The following is a 16,317-nucleotide window of genomic DNA, read 5'->3' on the forward strand; positions in this document are numbered from 1 at the left end:
CCCACTCACTCACTCACCCACTCACTCACTCATACACTCACTCAGTCACTCACTCACCCACTCACCAATTGCTCACATATCACTCAAAGTGATGGCTGTGGTTGAAGTTAGAGTGGTTGTGGTGGTGGTTGTTGTTGTTGTGGTTGTTGTTGTGGTTGTTGTGATGGTGGTTGTTGTTGTTGTTGTGGTTGTTGTTGTTACCGGCATGACATTTGTTGCAGCAGTGTAGACCGCTCATGAACTCTGTTGTTGTTGTTATGGTTGTGTTGGTTGTTGTTGTGGTTGTTGTGGTTGTTGTGGTTGTTGTTGTGGTGATAGTGGTTGTTGTTGTTGTTGTAGTTGTTGTTGTGGTTGTTGTTGTTACTGTGGTTGTTGTTGTTACTGTTGTTGTTATTGTTGTTGTGATGGTTGTTGTTGTTGTTGTTACTGTTGTTGTTATTGTTGTTGTGATGGTTGTTGTTGTTGTAGTTGTTGTTGTGGTTGTTGTTGTGGTTGTGGTTGTTGTTGTGGTGGTTGTTGTTGTGGTTGTTGTTGTTGTGGTGGTAGTGATGGTTGTTGTTGTGGTTGTTGTTGTTGTTACCGGCATGACATTTGTTGCAGCAGTGTAGACCACTCATGAACTCTGTTGTTGTTGTTGTGGTTGTTGTTGTGGTTGTTGTTGTTACTGTGGTTGTTGTTGTTACTGTTGTTGTTATTGTTGTTGTGATGGTTGTTGTTGTTGTTGTTACTGTTGTTGTTATTGTTGTTGTGATGGTTGTTGTTGTTGTAGTTGTTGTTGTGGTTGTTGTTGTGGTTGTGGTTGTTGTTGTGGTGGTTGTTGTTGTGGTTGTTGTTGTTGTGGTGGTAGTGATGGTTGTTGTTGTGGTTGTTGTTGTTGTTACCGGCATGACATTTGTTGCAGCAGTGTAGACCACTCATGAACTCTGTTGTTGTTGTGATGATGGTTGTTGTTGTTGTGGTTGTTGTTGTTGTTGTGGTTGTGGTGGTGGTGGTTGTTGTTGTTGTGGTGATAGTGGTTGTTGTTGTTGTAGTTACCGGCATGACATTTGTTGCAGCAGTGTAGACCGCTCATGAACTCTGTTGTTGTTGTTGTGGTGGTGGTTGTTGTTGTGGTTGTTGTGGTTGTGGTGGTGGTTGTTGTTGTTGTAATAGTGGTTGTTGTTGTTGTTACCGGCATGACATTTGTTGCAGCAGTGTAGACCACTCATGAACTCTGTTGTTGTTGTTGTTGTTGTTGTGGTTGTTGTTGTTGTGGTTGTTGTTGTTGTGGTTGTTGTTGTGGTTGTTGTTGTTGTGGTTGTTGTTGTGATGGTGGTTGTTGTGGTTGTTGTTGTGGTTGTTGTTGTTGTGGTTGTTGTTGTTGTTACCGGCATGACATTTGTTGCAGCAGTGTAGACCACTCATGAACTCTGTTGTTGTTGTTGTGGTTGTTGTTGTGGTGGTTGTTGTTGTTGTAGTTGTTGTTGTGGTTGTTGTTGATGTTGTTGATGTTGTTGTTGTTATTGTTGTGGTTGTTGTTGTTATTGTTGTTGTTGTGGTTGTTGTTGTTGTTGTAGTTACCGGCATGACATTTGTTGCAGCAGTGAAGACCACTCATGAACTCTGTTGTTGTAGTTGTTGTTGTTGTTGTGGTTGTTGTTGTTGTTGTTGTTGTGGTAGTGATGGTTGTTGTTGTTGTGGTGGTAGTGATGGTTGTTGTTGTGATGGTGGTTGTTGTTGTTGTGGTTGTGGTGGTGGTTGTTGTTGTGGTGGTTGTTGTGGTGGTTGTGGTTGTTGTGGTGGTGGTTGTTGTTGTGGTTGTTATTGTTGTGGTTGTTGTTGTTACCGGCATGACATTTGTTGCAGCAGTGTAGACCACTCATGAACTCTGTTGTTGTTGTTGTGATGGTGGTTGTTGTTGTTGTGGTTGTTGTTGTGGTTGTGGTGATGGTGGTTGTTGTTGTTGTGGTGATAGTGGTTGTTATTGTTGTTGTTGTGGTTGTTGTTGTAGTTACCGGCATGACATTTGTTACAGCAGTGTAGACCACTCATGAACTCTGTTGTTGTTGTGGTGGTGGTTGTTGTTGTTGTGGTTGTTGTTGTTGTAGTTGTTGTGGTGATAGTGGTTGTTGTTGTTGTGGTGATAGTGGTTGTTGTTGTTGTTACCGGCATGACATTTGTTGCAGCAGTGTAGACCACTCATGAACTCTGTTGTTGTTGTGATGGTGGTTGTTGTTGTTGTGGTTGTTGTTGTTGTGGTTGTTGTTGTGGTTGTTGTTGTGGTGATGGTGGTTGTTGTGGTTGTTGTTGTGGTTGTTGTTGTGGTTGTTGTAGTTACCGGCATGACATTTGTTGCAGCAGTGAAGACCACTCATGAACTCTGTAGTTGTTGTGGTGGTGGTTGTTGTTGTTGTGGTTGTTGTTGTTGTAGTTGTTGTTGTTGTGGTGATAGTGGTTGTTGTTGTTGTGGTGATAGTGGTTGTTGTTGTTGTTACCGGCATGACATTTGTTGCAGCAGTGTAGACCACTCATGAACTCTGTTGTTGTTGTGATGGTGGTTGTTGTTGTTGTGGTTGTTGTTGTTGTGGTTGTTGTTGTGGTTGTTGTTGTGGTGATGGTGGTTGTTGTGGTTGTTGTTGTGGTTGTTGTTGTGGTTGTTGTAGTTACCGGCATGACATTTGTTACAGCAGTGTAGACCACTCATGAACTCTGTTGTTGTTGTGGTTGTTGTTGTTGTGGTTGTTGTTGTGGTTGTTGTTGTGGTTGTTGTTGTGGTTGTTGTTGTTGTTACCGGCATGACATTTGTTGCAGCAGTGTAGACCACTCATGAACTCTGTTGTAGTTGTTGTGGTTGTTGTTGTTGTGGTTGTTGTTGTTGTTGTGGTGGTAGTGATGGTTGTTGTTGTTGTGGTGGTAGTGATGGTTGTTGTTGTGATGGTTGTTGTTGTTGTTGTAGTTACCGGCATGACATTTGTTGCAGCAGTGAAGACCACTCATGAACTCTGTTGTTGTTGTGGTGGTTGTTGTTGTTGTGGTGGTGGTGGTGGTGGTTGTTGTTGTTGTGGTGATAGTGGTTGTTGTGGTTGTTACCGGCATGACATTTGTTGCAGCAGTGAAGACCACTCATGAACTCTGTTGTTGTTGTTGTGGTTGTTGTTGTTGTGGTTGTTGTTGTTATTGTTGTTGTTATTGTGGTGGTTGTTGTTGTTGTTACCGGCATGACATTTGTTGCAGCAGTGAAGACCACTCATGAACTCTGTTGTTGTTGTTGTGGTTGTTGTTGTTGTTGTGGTGATAGTGGTTGTTGTTGTTGTTGTGGTCGTGGTGGTGGTTGTTGTTGTTATTGTTGTTGTTGTAGTTACCGGCATGACATTTGTTACAGCAGTGAAGACCACTCATGAACTCTGTTGTTGTTGTTGTGATGGTGGTTGTTGTTGTTGTAGTTGTTGTTGTTGTAGTTGTTGTTGTGGTTGTTGTTGTTGTGATTGTGGTTGTTGTTGTTGTAGTTGTTGTTGTTGTAGTTGTTGTTGTGGTTGTTGTTGTGGTTGTGGTTGTTGTTGTGGTGGTTGTTGTTGTGGTTGTTGTTGTTGTGGTGGTAGTGATGGTTGTTGTTGTGGTTGTTGTTGTGGTTGTTGTTGTTGTTACCGGCATGACATTTGTTACAGCAGTGAAGACCACTCATGAACTCTGTTGTTGTTGTTGTGATAGTGGTTGTTGTTGTGGTTGTTGTTGTTGTGATGGTGGTTGTTGTTACTGTTGTTGTTATTGTTGTGGTGATAGTGGTTGTTGTTGTTGTAGTTACCGGCATGACATTTGTTGCAGCAGTGAAGACCACTCATGAACTCTGTTGTTGTTGTTGTTGTGGTGGTTGTGGTGGTTGTGGTTGTCGTTGTTGTGATGGTGGTGGTTGTTGTTGTTGTTGTTGTAGTTGTGATGGTGGTGGTTGTTGTTGTTGTTGTTGTAGTTACCGGCATGACATTTGTTGCAGCAGTGTAGACCACTCATGAACTCTGTTGTTGTTGTTGTTGTTATTGTTGTTGTTGTGATGGTTGTTGTTGTGGTTGTTGTTGTTGTTGTTATTGTTGTTGTTGTTGTTGTGGTTGTTGTTGTTGTTGTAGTTACCGGCATGACATTTGTTGCAGCAGTGTAGACCACTCATGAACTCTGTTGTTGTAGTTGTTGTTGTTGTGGTTGTTGTTGTTGTTGTGATGGTTGTTGTTGTTGTTGTTGTGATGGTTGTTGTTGTTGTTATTGTTGTTGTGATAGTGGTTGTTGTTGTTGTTACCGGCATGACATTTGTTGCAGCAGTGAAGACCACTCATGAACTCTGTTGTTGTTGTTGTGGTTGTTGTTGTTGTTGTTGTGGTTGTTGTTGTTGTTGTTGTTGTGGTGGTTGTGGTGGTTGTGGTTGTTGTTGTTGTGATGGTGGTGGTTGTTGTTGTTGTGGTTGTTGTTGTTGTGATGGTTGTTGTTGTTGTGGTTGTTGTTGTTACCGGCATGACATTTGTTGCAGCAGTGTAGACCACTCATGAACTCTGTTGTTGTAGTTGTTGTTGTTGTGGTTGTTGTTGTGATGGTTGTTGTTGTTGTTGTTGTGATGGTTGTTGTTGTTGTTATTGTTGTTGTGATAGTGGTTGTTGTTGTTGTTACCGGCATGACATTTGTTGCAGCAGTGAAGACCACTCATGAACTCTGTTGTTGTTGTTGTTGTGGTGGTTGTGGTGGTTGTGGTTGTTGTTGTTGTGGTTGTTGTGGTTATTGTTGTTATTGTTGTTGTTACCGGCATGACATTTGTTGCAGCAGTGAAGACCACTCATGAACTCTGTTGTTGATTTGCAGCGCAGAGCCCCAGCCACAGAGAAAATCGCAACCAGCAGCTGCACACAGACAGGCAGGTGAACACACACAGACAGGTGAACACACACACAGGTGAACACACACACACACACAGGTGAACACACACACAGGTGAACACACACACAGGTGAACACACACACAGGTGAACACACAGGCAGGTGAACACACACACAGGTGAACACACACACACACAGGTGAACACACACACAGGTGAACACACACACAGGTGAACACACACACAGGTGAACACACACACAGGTGAACACACACAGGCAGGTGAACACACACACGCAGGTGAACACACACACGCAGGTGAACACACACACACAGGTGAACACACACACACACAGGTGAACACACACACACAGGTGAACACACACACACAGGTGAACACACACACACAGGTGAACACACACACACACAGGTGAACACACACAGGTGAACACACACACACAGGCAGGTGAACACACAGGCAGGTGAACACACAGGCAGGTGAACACACAGGCAGGTGAACACACGCAGGTGAACACACACAGACAGGTGAACACACACAGACAGGTGAACACACACACACAGGTGAACACACACACACAGGTGAGCACACACACACACAGGTGAACACACACACAGGTGAACACACACACAGGTGAACACACACGCAGGTGAACACACACGCAGGTGAACACACACACAGGTGAACACACACACAGGTGAACACACACACAGGTGAACACACACACAGGTGAACACACACACACAGGTGAACACACACACACAGGTGAACACACACACACACAGGTGAACACACACACACACAGGTGAACACACACACACAGGTGAACACACAGGTGAACACACAGGTGAACACACACACAGGTGAACACACACACAGGTGAACACACACACAGGTGAACACACACACAGGTGAACACACACACAGGTGAACACACACACGTGAACACACACACACAGGTGAACACACACGCAGGTGAACACACACACAGGTGAACACACACAGGTGAACACACACACAGGTGAACACACACACAGGTGAACACACACACAGGCAGGTGAACACACACACAGGCAGGTGAACACACACAGGCAGGTGAACACACACAGGCAGGTGAACACACACACAGGTGAACACACACACAGGCAGGTGAACACACACACAGGCAGGTGAACACACACACACAGGTGAACACACACACACAGGTGAACACACACAGGTGAACACACACACACAGGTGAACACACACACACAGGTGAACACACACACAGGTGAACACACACACACACAGGTGAACACACACACACACATGTGAACACACACAGGTGAACACACGCAGGTGAACACACACACACAGGTGAACACACACACACAGGTGAACACACACAGGCAGGTGAACACACACACACAGGTGAACACACACACACAGGTGAACACACACAGGCAGGTGAACACACACAGACAGCTGCACACACACACAGGTGAACACACACACAGGTGAACACACACACACACAGGTGAACACACACACACAGGTGAACACACACAGGTGAACACACACACAGGTGAACACACACAGGTGAACACACACACAGGTGAACACACACAGACAGGTGAACACACACAGACAGGTGAACACACACACACACAGGTGAACACACACACAGGTGAACACACACACAGGTGAACACACACACAGGTGAACACACACACAGGTGAACACACACACACAGGTAGGTGAACACACACACACACACACAGGTAGGTGAACACACACACACAGGTAGGTGAACACACACACACAGGTAGGTGAACACACACACACAGGTGAACACACACACACAGGTGAACACACACACAGGTGAACACACACACACAGGTAGGTAAACACACACACACAGGTGAACACACACAGGTGAACACACACAGGTGAACACACACACAGGTGAACACACACACACAGGTGAACACACACACACAGGTGAACACACACACAGGTGAACACACACACAGGTGAACACACACACAGGTGAACACACACACAGGTGAACACACACAGGTGAACACACACACAGGTGAACACACACACACAGGTGAACACACAGACAGGCAGGTGAACACACACACAGGTGAACACACACATAGGCAGGTGAACACACACACAGGTGAACACACACACACATAGGTGAACACACACACAGGTGAACACACACACAGGTAGGTGAACACACACACACACGTAGGTGAACACACACACACAGGTGAACACACACACACAGGTGAACACACACACAGGTGAACACACACACACACAGGTGAACACACACAGGTGAACACACACACACACACAGGTGAACACACACAGGTGAACACACACAGGTGAACACACACACACAGGTGAACACACACACAGGCAGGTGAACACACACACAGGTGAACACACACGCAGGTGAACACACACGCAGGTGAACACACACGCAGGTGAACACACACACAGGTGAACACACACACAGGTGAACACACACACAGGTGAACACACACACAGGTGAACACACACACAGGTGAACACACACACAGGTGAACACACAGGCAGGTGAACACACACACAGGCAGGTGAACACACACACAGGCAGGTGAACACACACAGGCAGGTGAACACACACAGGCAGGTGAACACACACACACAGGTGAACACACACACACAGGTGAACACACACACAAACAGGTGAACACACACACAGGTGAACACACACACAGGTGAACACACACACAGGTGAACACACACACAGGTGAACACACACACACACACAGGTGAACACACACACAGGCGGGTGAACACACACACAGGTGAACACACACACACAGGTGAACACACACACACACAGGTGAACACACACACACAGGTGAACACACACAGGTGAACACACACACACACACGTGAACACACACACAGGTGAACACACACACAGGTGAACACACACAGGTGAACACACACACACAGGTGAACACACAGGCAGGTGAACACACACACACAGGTGAACACACACACAGGTGAACACACACACAGGTGAACACACACACAGGCAGGTGAACACACACACAGGTGAACACACACACAGGTGAACACACACACAGGTGAACACACACACAGGTGAACACACACACACACACACAGGTGAACACACACACACACACACACAGGTGAACACACAGGCAGGTGAACACACACAGGCAGGTGAACACACACAGGCAGGTGAACACACACACAGGTGAACACACACACAGGTGAACACACACAGGTGAACACACACACAGGTGAACACACACACAGGTGAACACACACACACACACAGGTGAACACACACACACACACACAGGTGAATACACACACACACAGGCGGGTGAACACACACACACACACACAGGTGAACACACACACACAGGTGAACACACACACAGGTGAACACACACACACAGGTGAACACACACACAGGTGAACACACACACACAGGTGAACACACACACAGGTGAACACACACACACACGTGAACACACACACAGGTGAACACACACACACAGGTGAACACACACACAGGTGAACACACAGGCAGGTGAACACACACACAGGTGAACACACACACACACAGGTGAACACACACACACAGGTGAACACACACACAGGTGAACACACACACAGGCAGGTGAACACACACACACAGGTGAACACACACACAGGTGAACACACACACAGACAAATACTCTAGAGACCCACAGAGACACACAGAGACACACACAGACACAGAAACACACACAGAGACACAGAGACACACAGAGACACACACACAGACACTCACAGACACAGAGACACTCACAAAGACACCCACAGAGACACACACAGAGACACACAGAGACAACCACAGAGACACCCACAGACACACACAGAGACAACCACAGAGACACACACACACAGAGACACACACAGAGACACACAGACACACACAGAGACACACACAGAGACACACAGACACACACAGAGACACACACACAGACACACACACAGAGACACTCACAGAGACACTCACAGAGACACACACACAGAGACACAGAGACACTCACAGAGACACCCACACACAGAGACACACACAGAGACACACACAGAGACACACACAGAGACACTCACAGAGACACACAGAGACACAGAGACACACAGAGACACACACACAGAGACACACACACACAGAAACACACACAGAGACACACAGAGACACTCACAGAGACACTCACAGAGACACACACACAGAGACACTCACAGAGACACACACACAGAGACACTCACAGAGACACACACACAGAGACACTCACAGAGACACACACAGAGACACACACAGAGACACTCACAGAGACACACACAGAGACACTCACAGAGACACACAGAGACACACAGAGACACTCACAGAGACACACAGAGACACACAGACACACACACAGAGACACACACACACACAGAGACACACACACACAGAAACACTCACAGAGACACACACACAGAGACACAGAGACACTCACAGAGACAGAGACACACACACAGAGACACAGAGACACTCACAGAGACAGAGACACAGAGACACACACAGAGACACACACAGAGACACACACACACAGAGACACACAGAGACACTCACAGAGACACTCACAGAGACACACACACACAGAGACACACACAGAGACACACACACACAGACACTCACAGAGACACACACAGAGACACACACACAGACACACACACAGAGACACACACACAGAGACACTCACAGAGACACACACACACAGACACACACACAGACACACACACAGAGACACTCACAGAGACAAAGACAAACAAAGATCCCCCGTATAGCCTGAACAGACTGTAGGGGCAAGTGCTGTTAGCGAGCACCTATGAAGGCCGCAACGGTACACGAGGGGGTGGGTGGCCAGCACCACGCCCAACCGCCTTTGTCTCCCTAGTGGCAATGTTTACACACCGCACCAGGTACTCATGTGAGGCTGAGTCGACCTAGGGGAGGCCCGGGACCGGTTCAGATAATCGTCACTGGTGGTGTTGGCCGTGAGCGGGAATCGAACCCGGGTCGCCAGGTTCATAGCGCAGCATAGCGCTAACCACAGCACCACCGCTCCCCACATACACAGAGACACACACAGAGACACAGACACACACAGACACAGAGACACACACACAGACACACACACAGACACACACACAGACACACACACAGAGACACACACACACACAGACACACACAGAGACACAGACACACACACACAAACACACACACAGAGACACACACACACAGACACACACATAGAGACACACACACACACTGAGACACACTCACAGAGACACTCACAGAGACACACACACACAGACACACACACACAGACACAGAGACACCACACACAGACACAGAGACACACACAGAGACACCCACAGGTTATTTGGCTACGTACGGTGCCAAGGAAGTTCTCGACACGCACGATACAGTAGTGTACAGTATGGTACAGTAGTGTACAGTATGGTACAGTAGTGTACAGTATGGTACATTAGTGTAGTGTTGTACAGTGTTGTACAGTACGGCGCTGTAGTGTACAGTAGTGCACGGTATGGTGCAGTAGTGTACAGTATGGTACATTGGTGTACAGTGTTGTACAGTAAGGCGCAGTAGTGTACAGTGCTGTACAGTGCACCGCGTTCAACACTCACCAACATGGCGAAGGCTGACATCGTGAGGGGAGCCCCTAGCCTCGTCACCACCTCGTCACCACCTCGTCACTACCTCGTCAACAACAACAACACCTCGTCACCACCACTTCGTCACCACCACCTCGTCAACAACACCTCGTCACCACCACCACCACCACCTCGTCACCACCACCACCACCTCGTCAACAACAACACCTCGTCACCACCACCACCACCTCGTCACCACCACCACCTCGTCAACAACAACACCTCGTCACCACCACCACCTCGTCAACAACAACACCTCGTCACCACCACCACCACCACCACCACCTCGTCGTCACCACCACCACCTCGACACCACCACCACCTCGTCACCACCACCACCACCTCGTCACCACCACCACCACCTCGTCACCAGCACGTCACCACCACCACCTCGTCACCACCACCACCACCACCTCGTCACCACCACCACCACCACCTCGTCACCACCACCACCACCACCTCGTCACCACCACCACCACCACCTCGTCACCACCACCACCACCTCGTCGTCGTCGTCCTCGTCTCTTCTCTCTCCACCTCGTCACACCGCAGCGGCGATGTCGGAACCCCGAGCCGCCGCCGCCGCCGCCATCTTTGCCGTGACGTTAACGCCACTCAAAGTTCATTGCCGAGCATCACGTGGGGTGTACGTGACGTCACTGCTGTTGAACCCCATCCTACGCGCGCCGTGACGTCAGCATGTCCTACGCGCGCCGTGACGTCAGCAAGTCCGCACGCCGTGACGTAAGCACGTCCTACGCGCGCCGTGAAGTAATCACGTTTACGTTCGCCGTGACGTAGGCACGTCTTATACACGCCGTGACGTAATCACGTCTTATACACGCCGTGACGTAGGCACGTCTTATACAACGCAGTAACGTAATCACGTCTTATACACGCCGTGACGTAGGCACGTCTTATACACGCAGTGACGTAAGCACGTCTTATTCACGCAGTGACGTAAGCACGTCTTATACACGCCGTGACGTAAGCACGTCTTATAAACGCAGTGACGTAGTCACGTCTTATACACGGAGTGACGTAAGCACGTCTTTCGGTAAAGTCACCCACATCGTAGAAGGGAAACAATAAAATAATAAAAATATAAAACAATAAAATTATTATTCTTGGTTCTTTGGGTAAAGTCACCACCACGTAGATAGGGAAACAATAAAATAATAAAAATATAAAACAATTAAATTATTATTCTTGGTTCTTTCGGTAAAGTAACCCACATCGTAGAAGGGAAACAATAAAATAATAAAAATATAAAACAATTAAATTATTATTCTTGGTTCTTTCGCTAAAGTCACCCACATCGTAGATAGGGAAACAATAAAATAATAAAAATATAAAACAATAAAATTCTCACGACGTTTCGACTGCAGCATGAGCAATCATCATCAGGCGTGAAAACCACAACAAGAAATATTTTTGTTTAATTTTCTCGCTGTGATTGTCACGCCTGATGATGATTGACAACAAGAAATATTTTTGTTTAATTTTCTCGCTGTGATTGTCACAGCTGATGATGATTGACAACAAGAAATATTTTGTTTAATTTTCTCGCTGTGATTGTCACGCCTGATGATGATTGACAACAAGAAATATTTTTGTTTAATTTTCTCGCTGTCGATTTCACAGCTGATGATGATTGCTTCTTGTGTTGCAGTGGAAACCACAACAATAAATATTTTGTTTAATTTTCTCGCTGTGGATTTCACACCTGATGATGATTGACAACAAGAAATATTTTTGTTTAATTTTCTCGCTGTGGTTTTCACAGCTGATGATGATTGCTTCTTGTGTTGCAGTCGAAACGTCGTGAGAATTTAATTGTTTTATATTTTTATTATTTTATTGTTTCCCTTCTACGTGGTGGTGACTTTAGCGAAAGGGGGTCACGGGCTAGGGGGTGGTGGGCTAGGGGGTCACGGGCTAGGGGGTCATGGGCTAGGAGGTCACGGGCTAGGGGGTCATGGGCTAGGGGGTCACGGGCTAGGGGGTCGTGGGCTAGGGGGTCACGGGCTAGGGGGTCACGGGCTAGGGGGTGGTGGGCTAAGGGGTCACGGGCTAGGGGGTCACGGGCTAGGGGGTCACGGGCTAGGGGGTGGTGGGCTAGGGGGTGGTGGGCTAGGGGGTCACGGGCTAGGGGGTCACGGGCTAGGGGGTCACGGGCTAGGGGGTCACGGGCTAGGGGGTGGTGGGCTAGGGGGTCACGGGCTAGGGGGTCACGGGCTAGGGGGTCACGGGCTAAGGGGTCACGGGCTAGGGGGTGGTGGGCTAGGGGGTCACGGGCTAGGGGGTCACGGGCTAGGGGGTCACGGGCTAGGGGGTGGTGGGCTAAGGGGTCACGGGCTAGGGGGTCACGGGCTAGGGGGTCACGGGCTAGGGGGTGGTGGGCTAGGGGGTGGTGGGCTAGGGGGTCACGGGCTAGGGGGTCACGGGCTAGGGGGTCACGGGCTAGGGGGTCACGGGCTAGGGGGTGGTGGGCTAGGGGGTCACGGGCTAGGGGGTCACGGGCTAGGGGGTCACGGGCTAGGGGGTCACGGGCTAGGGGGTGGTGGGCTAGGGGGTCACGGGCTAGGGGGTCACGGGCTAGGGGGTAACGGGCTAAGGGGTCACGGGCTAGGGGGTGGTGGGCTAGGGGGTCACGGGCTAGGGGGTCACGGGCTAGGGGGTCGTGGGCTAGGGGGTCACGGGCTAGGGGGTGGTGGGCTAGGGGGTCACGGGCTAGGGGGTCACGGGCTAGGGGGTCACGGGCTAGGGGGTGGTGGGTAGCTGAGTGGGTAGCTGAGTTGGTGAGTGGGTGGCTGAGTAGGTGAGTGGGTAGCTGAGTAGGTGAGTGGGTAGTTGAGTGGGTGGCTGAGTAGGTGGCTGAGTGAGTAGCTGAGTGGGTAGCTGAGTAGGTGAGTGGGTAGCTGAGTAGGTGAGTGGGTGGCTGAGTGGGTAGCTGAGTAGGTGAGTGGGTAGCTGAGTAGGTGAGTGGGTGGCTGAGTAGGTGAGTGGTTAGCTGAGTAGGTGAGTGGGTGGCTGAGTGGGTGGCTGAGTGGCTGAGTGGGTAGCTGAGTAGGTGAGTGGGTAGCTGAGTAGGTGGCTGAGTGGGTAGCTGAGTAGGTGAGTGGGTAGCTGAGTAGGTGAGTGGGTGGCTGAGTAGGTGGCTGTGTGGGTGGCTGAGTGGGTGGCTGAGTAGCTGAGTGGGTGGCTGAGTAGGTGAGTGGGTAGCTGAGTGGGTAGCTGAGTAGGTGAGTGGGTAGCTGAGTAGGTGAGTGGGTGGCTGAGTGGGTAGCTGAGTAGGTGAGTGGGTAGCTGAGTAGGTGAGTGGGTGGCTGAGTAGGTGAGTGGGTAGCTGAGTAGGTGAGTGGGTAGTTGAGTGGGTGGCTGAGTGGGTAGCTGAGTAGGTGAGTGGGTAGCTGAGTAGGTGGGTGGGTAGCTGAGTAGGTGAGTGGGTAGCTGAGTAGGTGAGTGGGTAGCTGAGTAGGTGAGTGGGTGGCTGAATAGGTGAGTGGGTAGCTGAGTAGGTGAGTGGGTGGCTGAATAGGTGAGTGGGTAGCTGAGTAGGTAGCTGAGTAGGTGAGTGGGTGGCTGAGTAGGTGAGTGGGTAGCTGAGTAGGTGAGTGGGTAGCTGAGTAGGCTAGTGGGTAGCTGAGTAGGTGAGTGGGTAGCTGAGTAGGTGAGTGGGTAGCTGAGTAGGCTAGTGGGTAGCTGAGTAGGTGAGTGGGTATCTGAGTAGGTGAGTGGGTAGCTGAGTAGGTGAGTGGGTGGCTGAGTAGGTGAGTGGGTAGCTGAGTAGGTGAGTGGGTAGCTGAGTAGGTGGCTGAGTAGGTGAGTGGGTGGCTGATTGGGTGGCTGAGTGGGTGGCTGAGTAGGTGAGTGGGTAGCTGAGGAGGTGAGTGGGTGGCTGAGTAGGCGAGTGGGTGGCTGAGTAGGTGAGTGGGTAGCTGATTGGGTGGCTGAGTAGGTGAGTGGGTAGCCGAGGTGAGTGGGTAGCTGAGTAGGTGAGTGGGTGGCTGAGTAGGTGAGTGGGTGGCTGAGTAGGTGAGTGGGTGGCTGAGTAGGTGGCTGTGTGGGTGGCTGAGTGGGTGGCTGAGTGGGTGGCTGAGTAGCTGAGTGGGTGGCTGAGTAGGTGAGTGGGTAGCTGAGTGGGTGAGTGGGTGGCTGAGTAGGTGAGTGGGTGGCTGAGTAGGTGAGTGGGTAGCTGTTTGGGTGGCTGAGTAGGTGAGTGGGTGGCTGAGTAGGTGAGTGGGTAGCTGAGTAGGTGAGTGGGTAGCTGAGTAGGTGAGTGGGTAGCTGAGGTGAGTGGGTGGCTGAGTAGGTGGCTGTGTGGGTGGCTGAGTATGTGGCTGAGTGGGTGGCTGAGTAGCTGAGTGGGTGGCTGAGTAGGTGAGTGGGTAGCTGAGTGGGTGAGTGGGTGGCTGAGTAGGTGAGTGGGTGGCTGAGTAGGTGAGTGGGTAGCTGATTGGGTGGCTGAGTAGGTGAGTGGGTGGTTGAGTAGGTGAGTGGGTAGCTGAGTAGGTGAGTGGGTAGCTGGGTAGGTGAGTGGGTAGCTGAGTAGGTGAGTGGGTAGCTGAGTAGGTGAGTGGGTGGCTGAGTAGGTGAGCGGGTGGCTGAGTAGGTGGCTGAGTGGGTGGCTGTGTGGATGGCTGAGTGGGTGGCTGAGTGGGTGGCTGAGTAGCTGATTGGGTGGCTGAGTGGGTGGCTGAGTAGCTGAGTGGGTGGGTGAGTGGGTAGCTGAGTAGGTGAGTGCGTGGTTGAGTGGGTAGCTGAGTGGCTGAGTGGGTGGCTGAGTGGGTAGCTGAGTGGGTGGCTGAGTAGCTGAGTAGGTGGGTAGCTGAGTAGGTGAGTGGGTGGCTGAGTGGGTAGCTGAGTAGGTAGCTGAGTGGGTGGCTGAGTGGGTAGCTGAGTAGGTGAGTGGGTAGCTGAGTGGATGAGTGGGTGGCTGAGTGGGTGAGTGGGTGGCTGATTTGGTGGCTGATTGGGTGGCTGAGTAGGTGAGTGGGTGGCTGAGTGGGTGGCTGTGCGGGTGGCTGAGTGAGTAGCTGAGTAGGTGAGTGCATGGCTGAGTGGGTAGCTGAGTATGTGAGTGGATAGCTGAGTGGGTGAGTGGGTGGCTGAGTGGGTGAGTGGGTGGCTGAGTAGGTGAGTGGGTAACTGAGTAGGTGAGTGGGTGGCTAAGTAGGTGAGTGGATAGCTGAGTGGATGGCTGAGTAGCTGAGTGGGTGGCTGAGTGGGTAGCTGAGTGGCTGAGTGGGTAGCTGAGTGGGTAGCTGAGTGGCTGAGTAGGTGAGTGGGTAGCTGAGTTGGTGAGTGGGTAGCTGAGTAGGTGAGTGGGTAGCTGTGTGGGTGAATGGATAGCTGAGTAGGTAGCTGAGTTGGTGAGTGGGTGGCTGAGTAGGTGAGTGGGTGGCTGAGTAGGTGGGTGGCTGGGTAGCTGAGGTGAGTGGGTAGGTGAGTAGGTAGCTGAGTAGGTGAGTGGGTGGCTGAGTGGGTAGCTGAGTGGGTAGCTGAGTAGGTAGCTGAGTGGGTGAGTGGGTGGCTGATTGGGTGGCTGAGTAGGTGAGTGGGTAGCTGAGTAGGTGGCTGAGTAGGTGAGTGGATAGCCGAGTGGGTGGCTGAGTAGGTGGCTGAGTGGGTAGCTGAGTGGCTGAGTGGGTAGCTGAGTAGGTGAGTGGGTAGCTGA

At 50.3% G+C, this 16,317-nt stretch overlaps 2 protein-coding genes across 7 annotated transcripts in view; both read right to left on the bottom strand.

Moving 5' to 3' along the window:
• LOC116958297 (uncharacterized) overlaps positions 1-12,581 on the bottom strand; it is a 56,700-nt gene extending 44,119 nt beyond the window's left edge. Inside the window, exons 1-3 of one of the 6 annotated variants that reach the window (XM_076056288.1) lie at positions 11,140-12,581; positions 10,611-10,672; positions 4,760-4,856 (exon numbers count right to left, since the gene is read on the bottom strand). In XM_076056288.1, coding sequence (XP_075912403.1) covers positions 4,760-4,856; positions 10,611-10,631 — 118 coding nt within the window. In that variant the 5' untranslated portion in view covers positions 10,632-10,672; positions 11,140-12,581. The other 5 variants (XM_076056287.1, XM_076056286.1, XM_076056285.1 and 2 more) reach the window with 5 other exon arrangements.
• Positions 1-16,317, bottom strand: part of LOC116958295 (protein FAM43A-like) — a 202,733-nt gene that overhangs the window by 158,507 nt on the left and 27,909 nt on the right. The window lies entirely within an intron of this gene.

Source organism: Petromyzon marinus, chromosome 75 (genome assembly GCF_048934315.1).
Source record: "Petromyzon marinus isolate PM22_M1 ecotype Great Lakes invasive population chromosome 75, UKy_Petmar_22M1.pri1.0, whole genome shotgun sequence".
In the NCBI taxonomy this organism is placed as follows: Eukaryota; Metazoa; Chordata; class Hyperoartia; order Petromyzontiformes; family Petromyzontidae; genus Petromyzon; species Petromyzon marinus.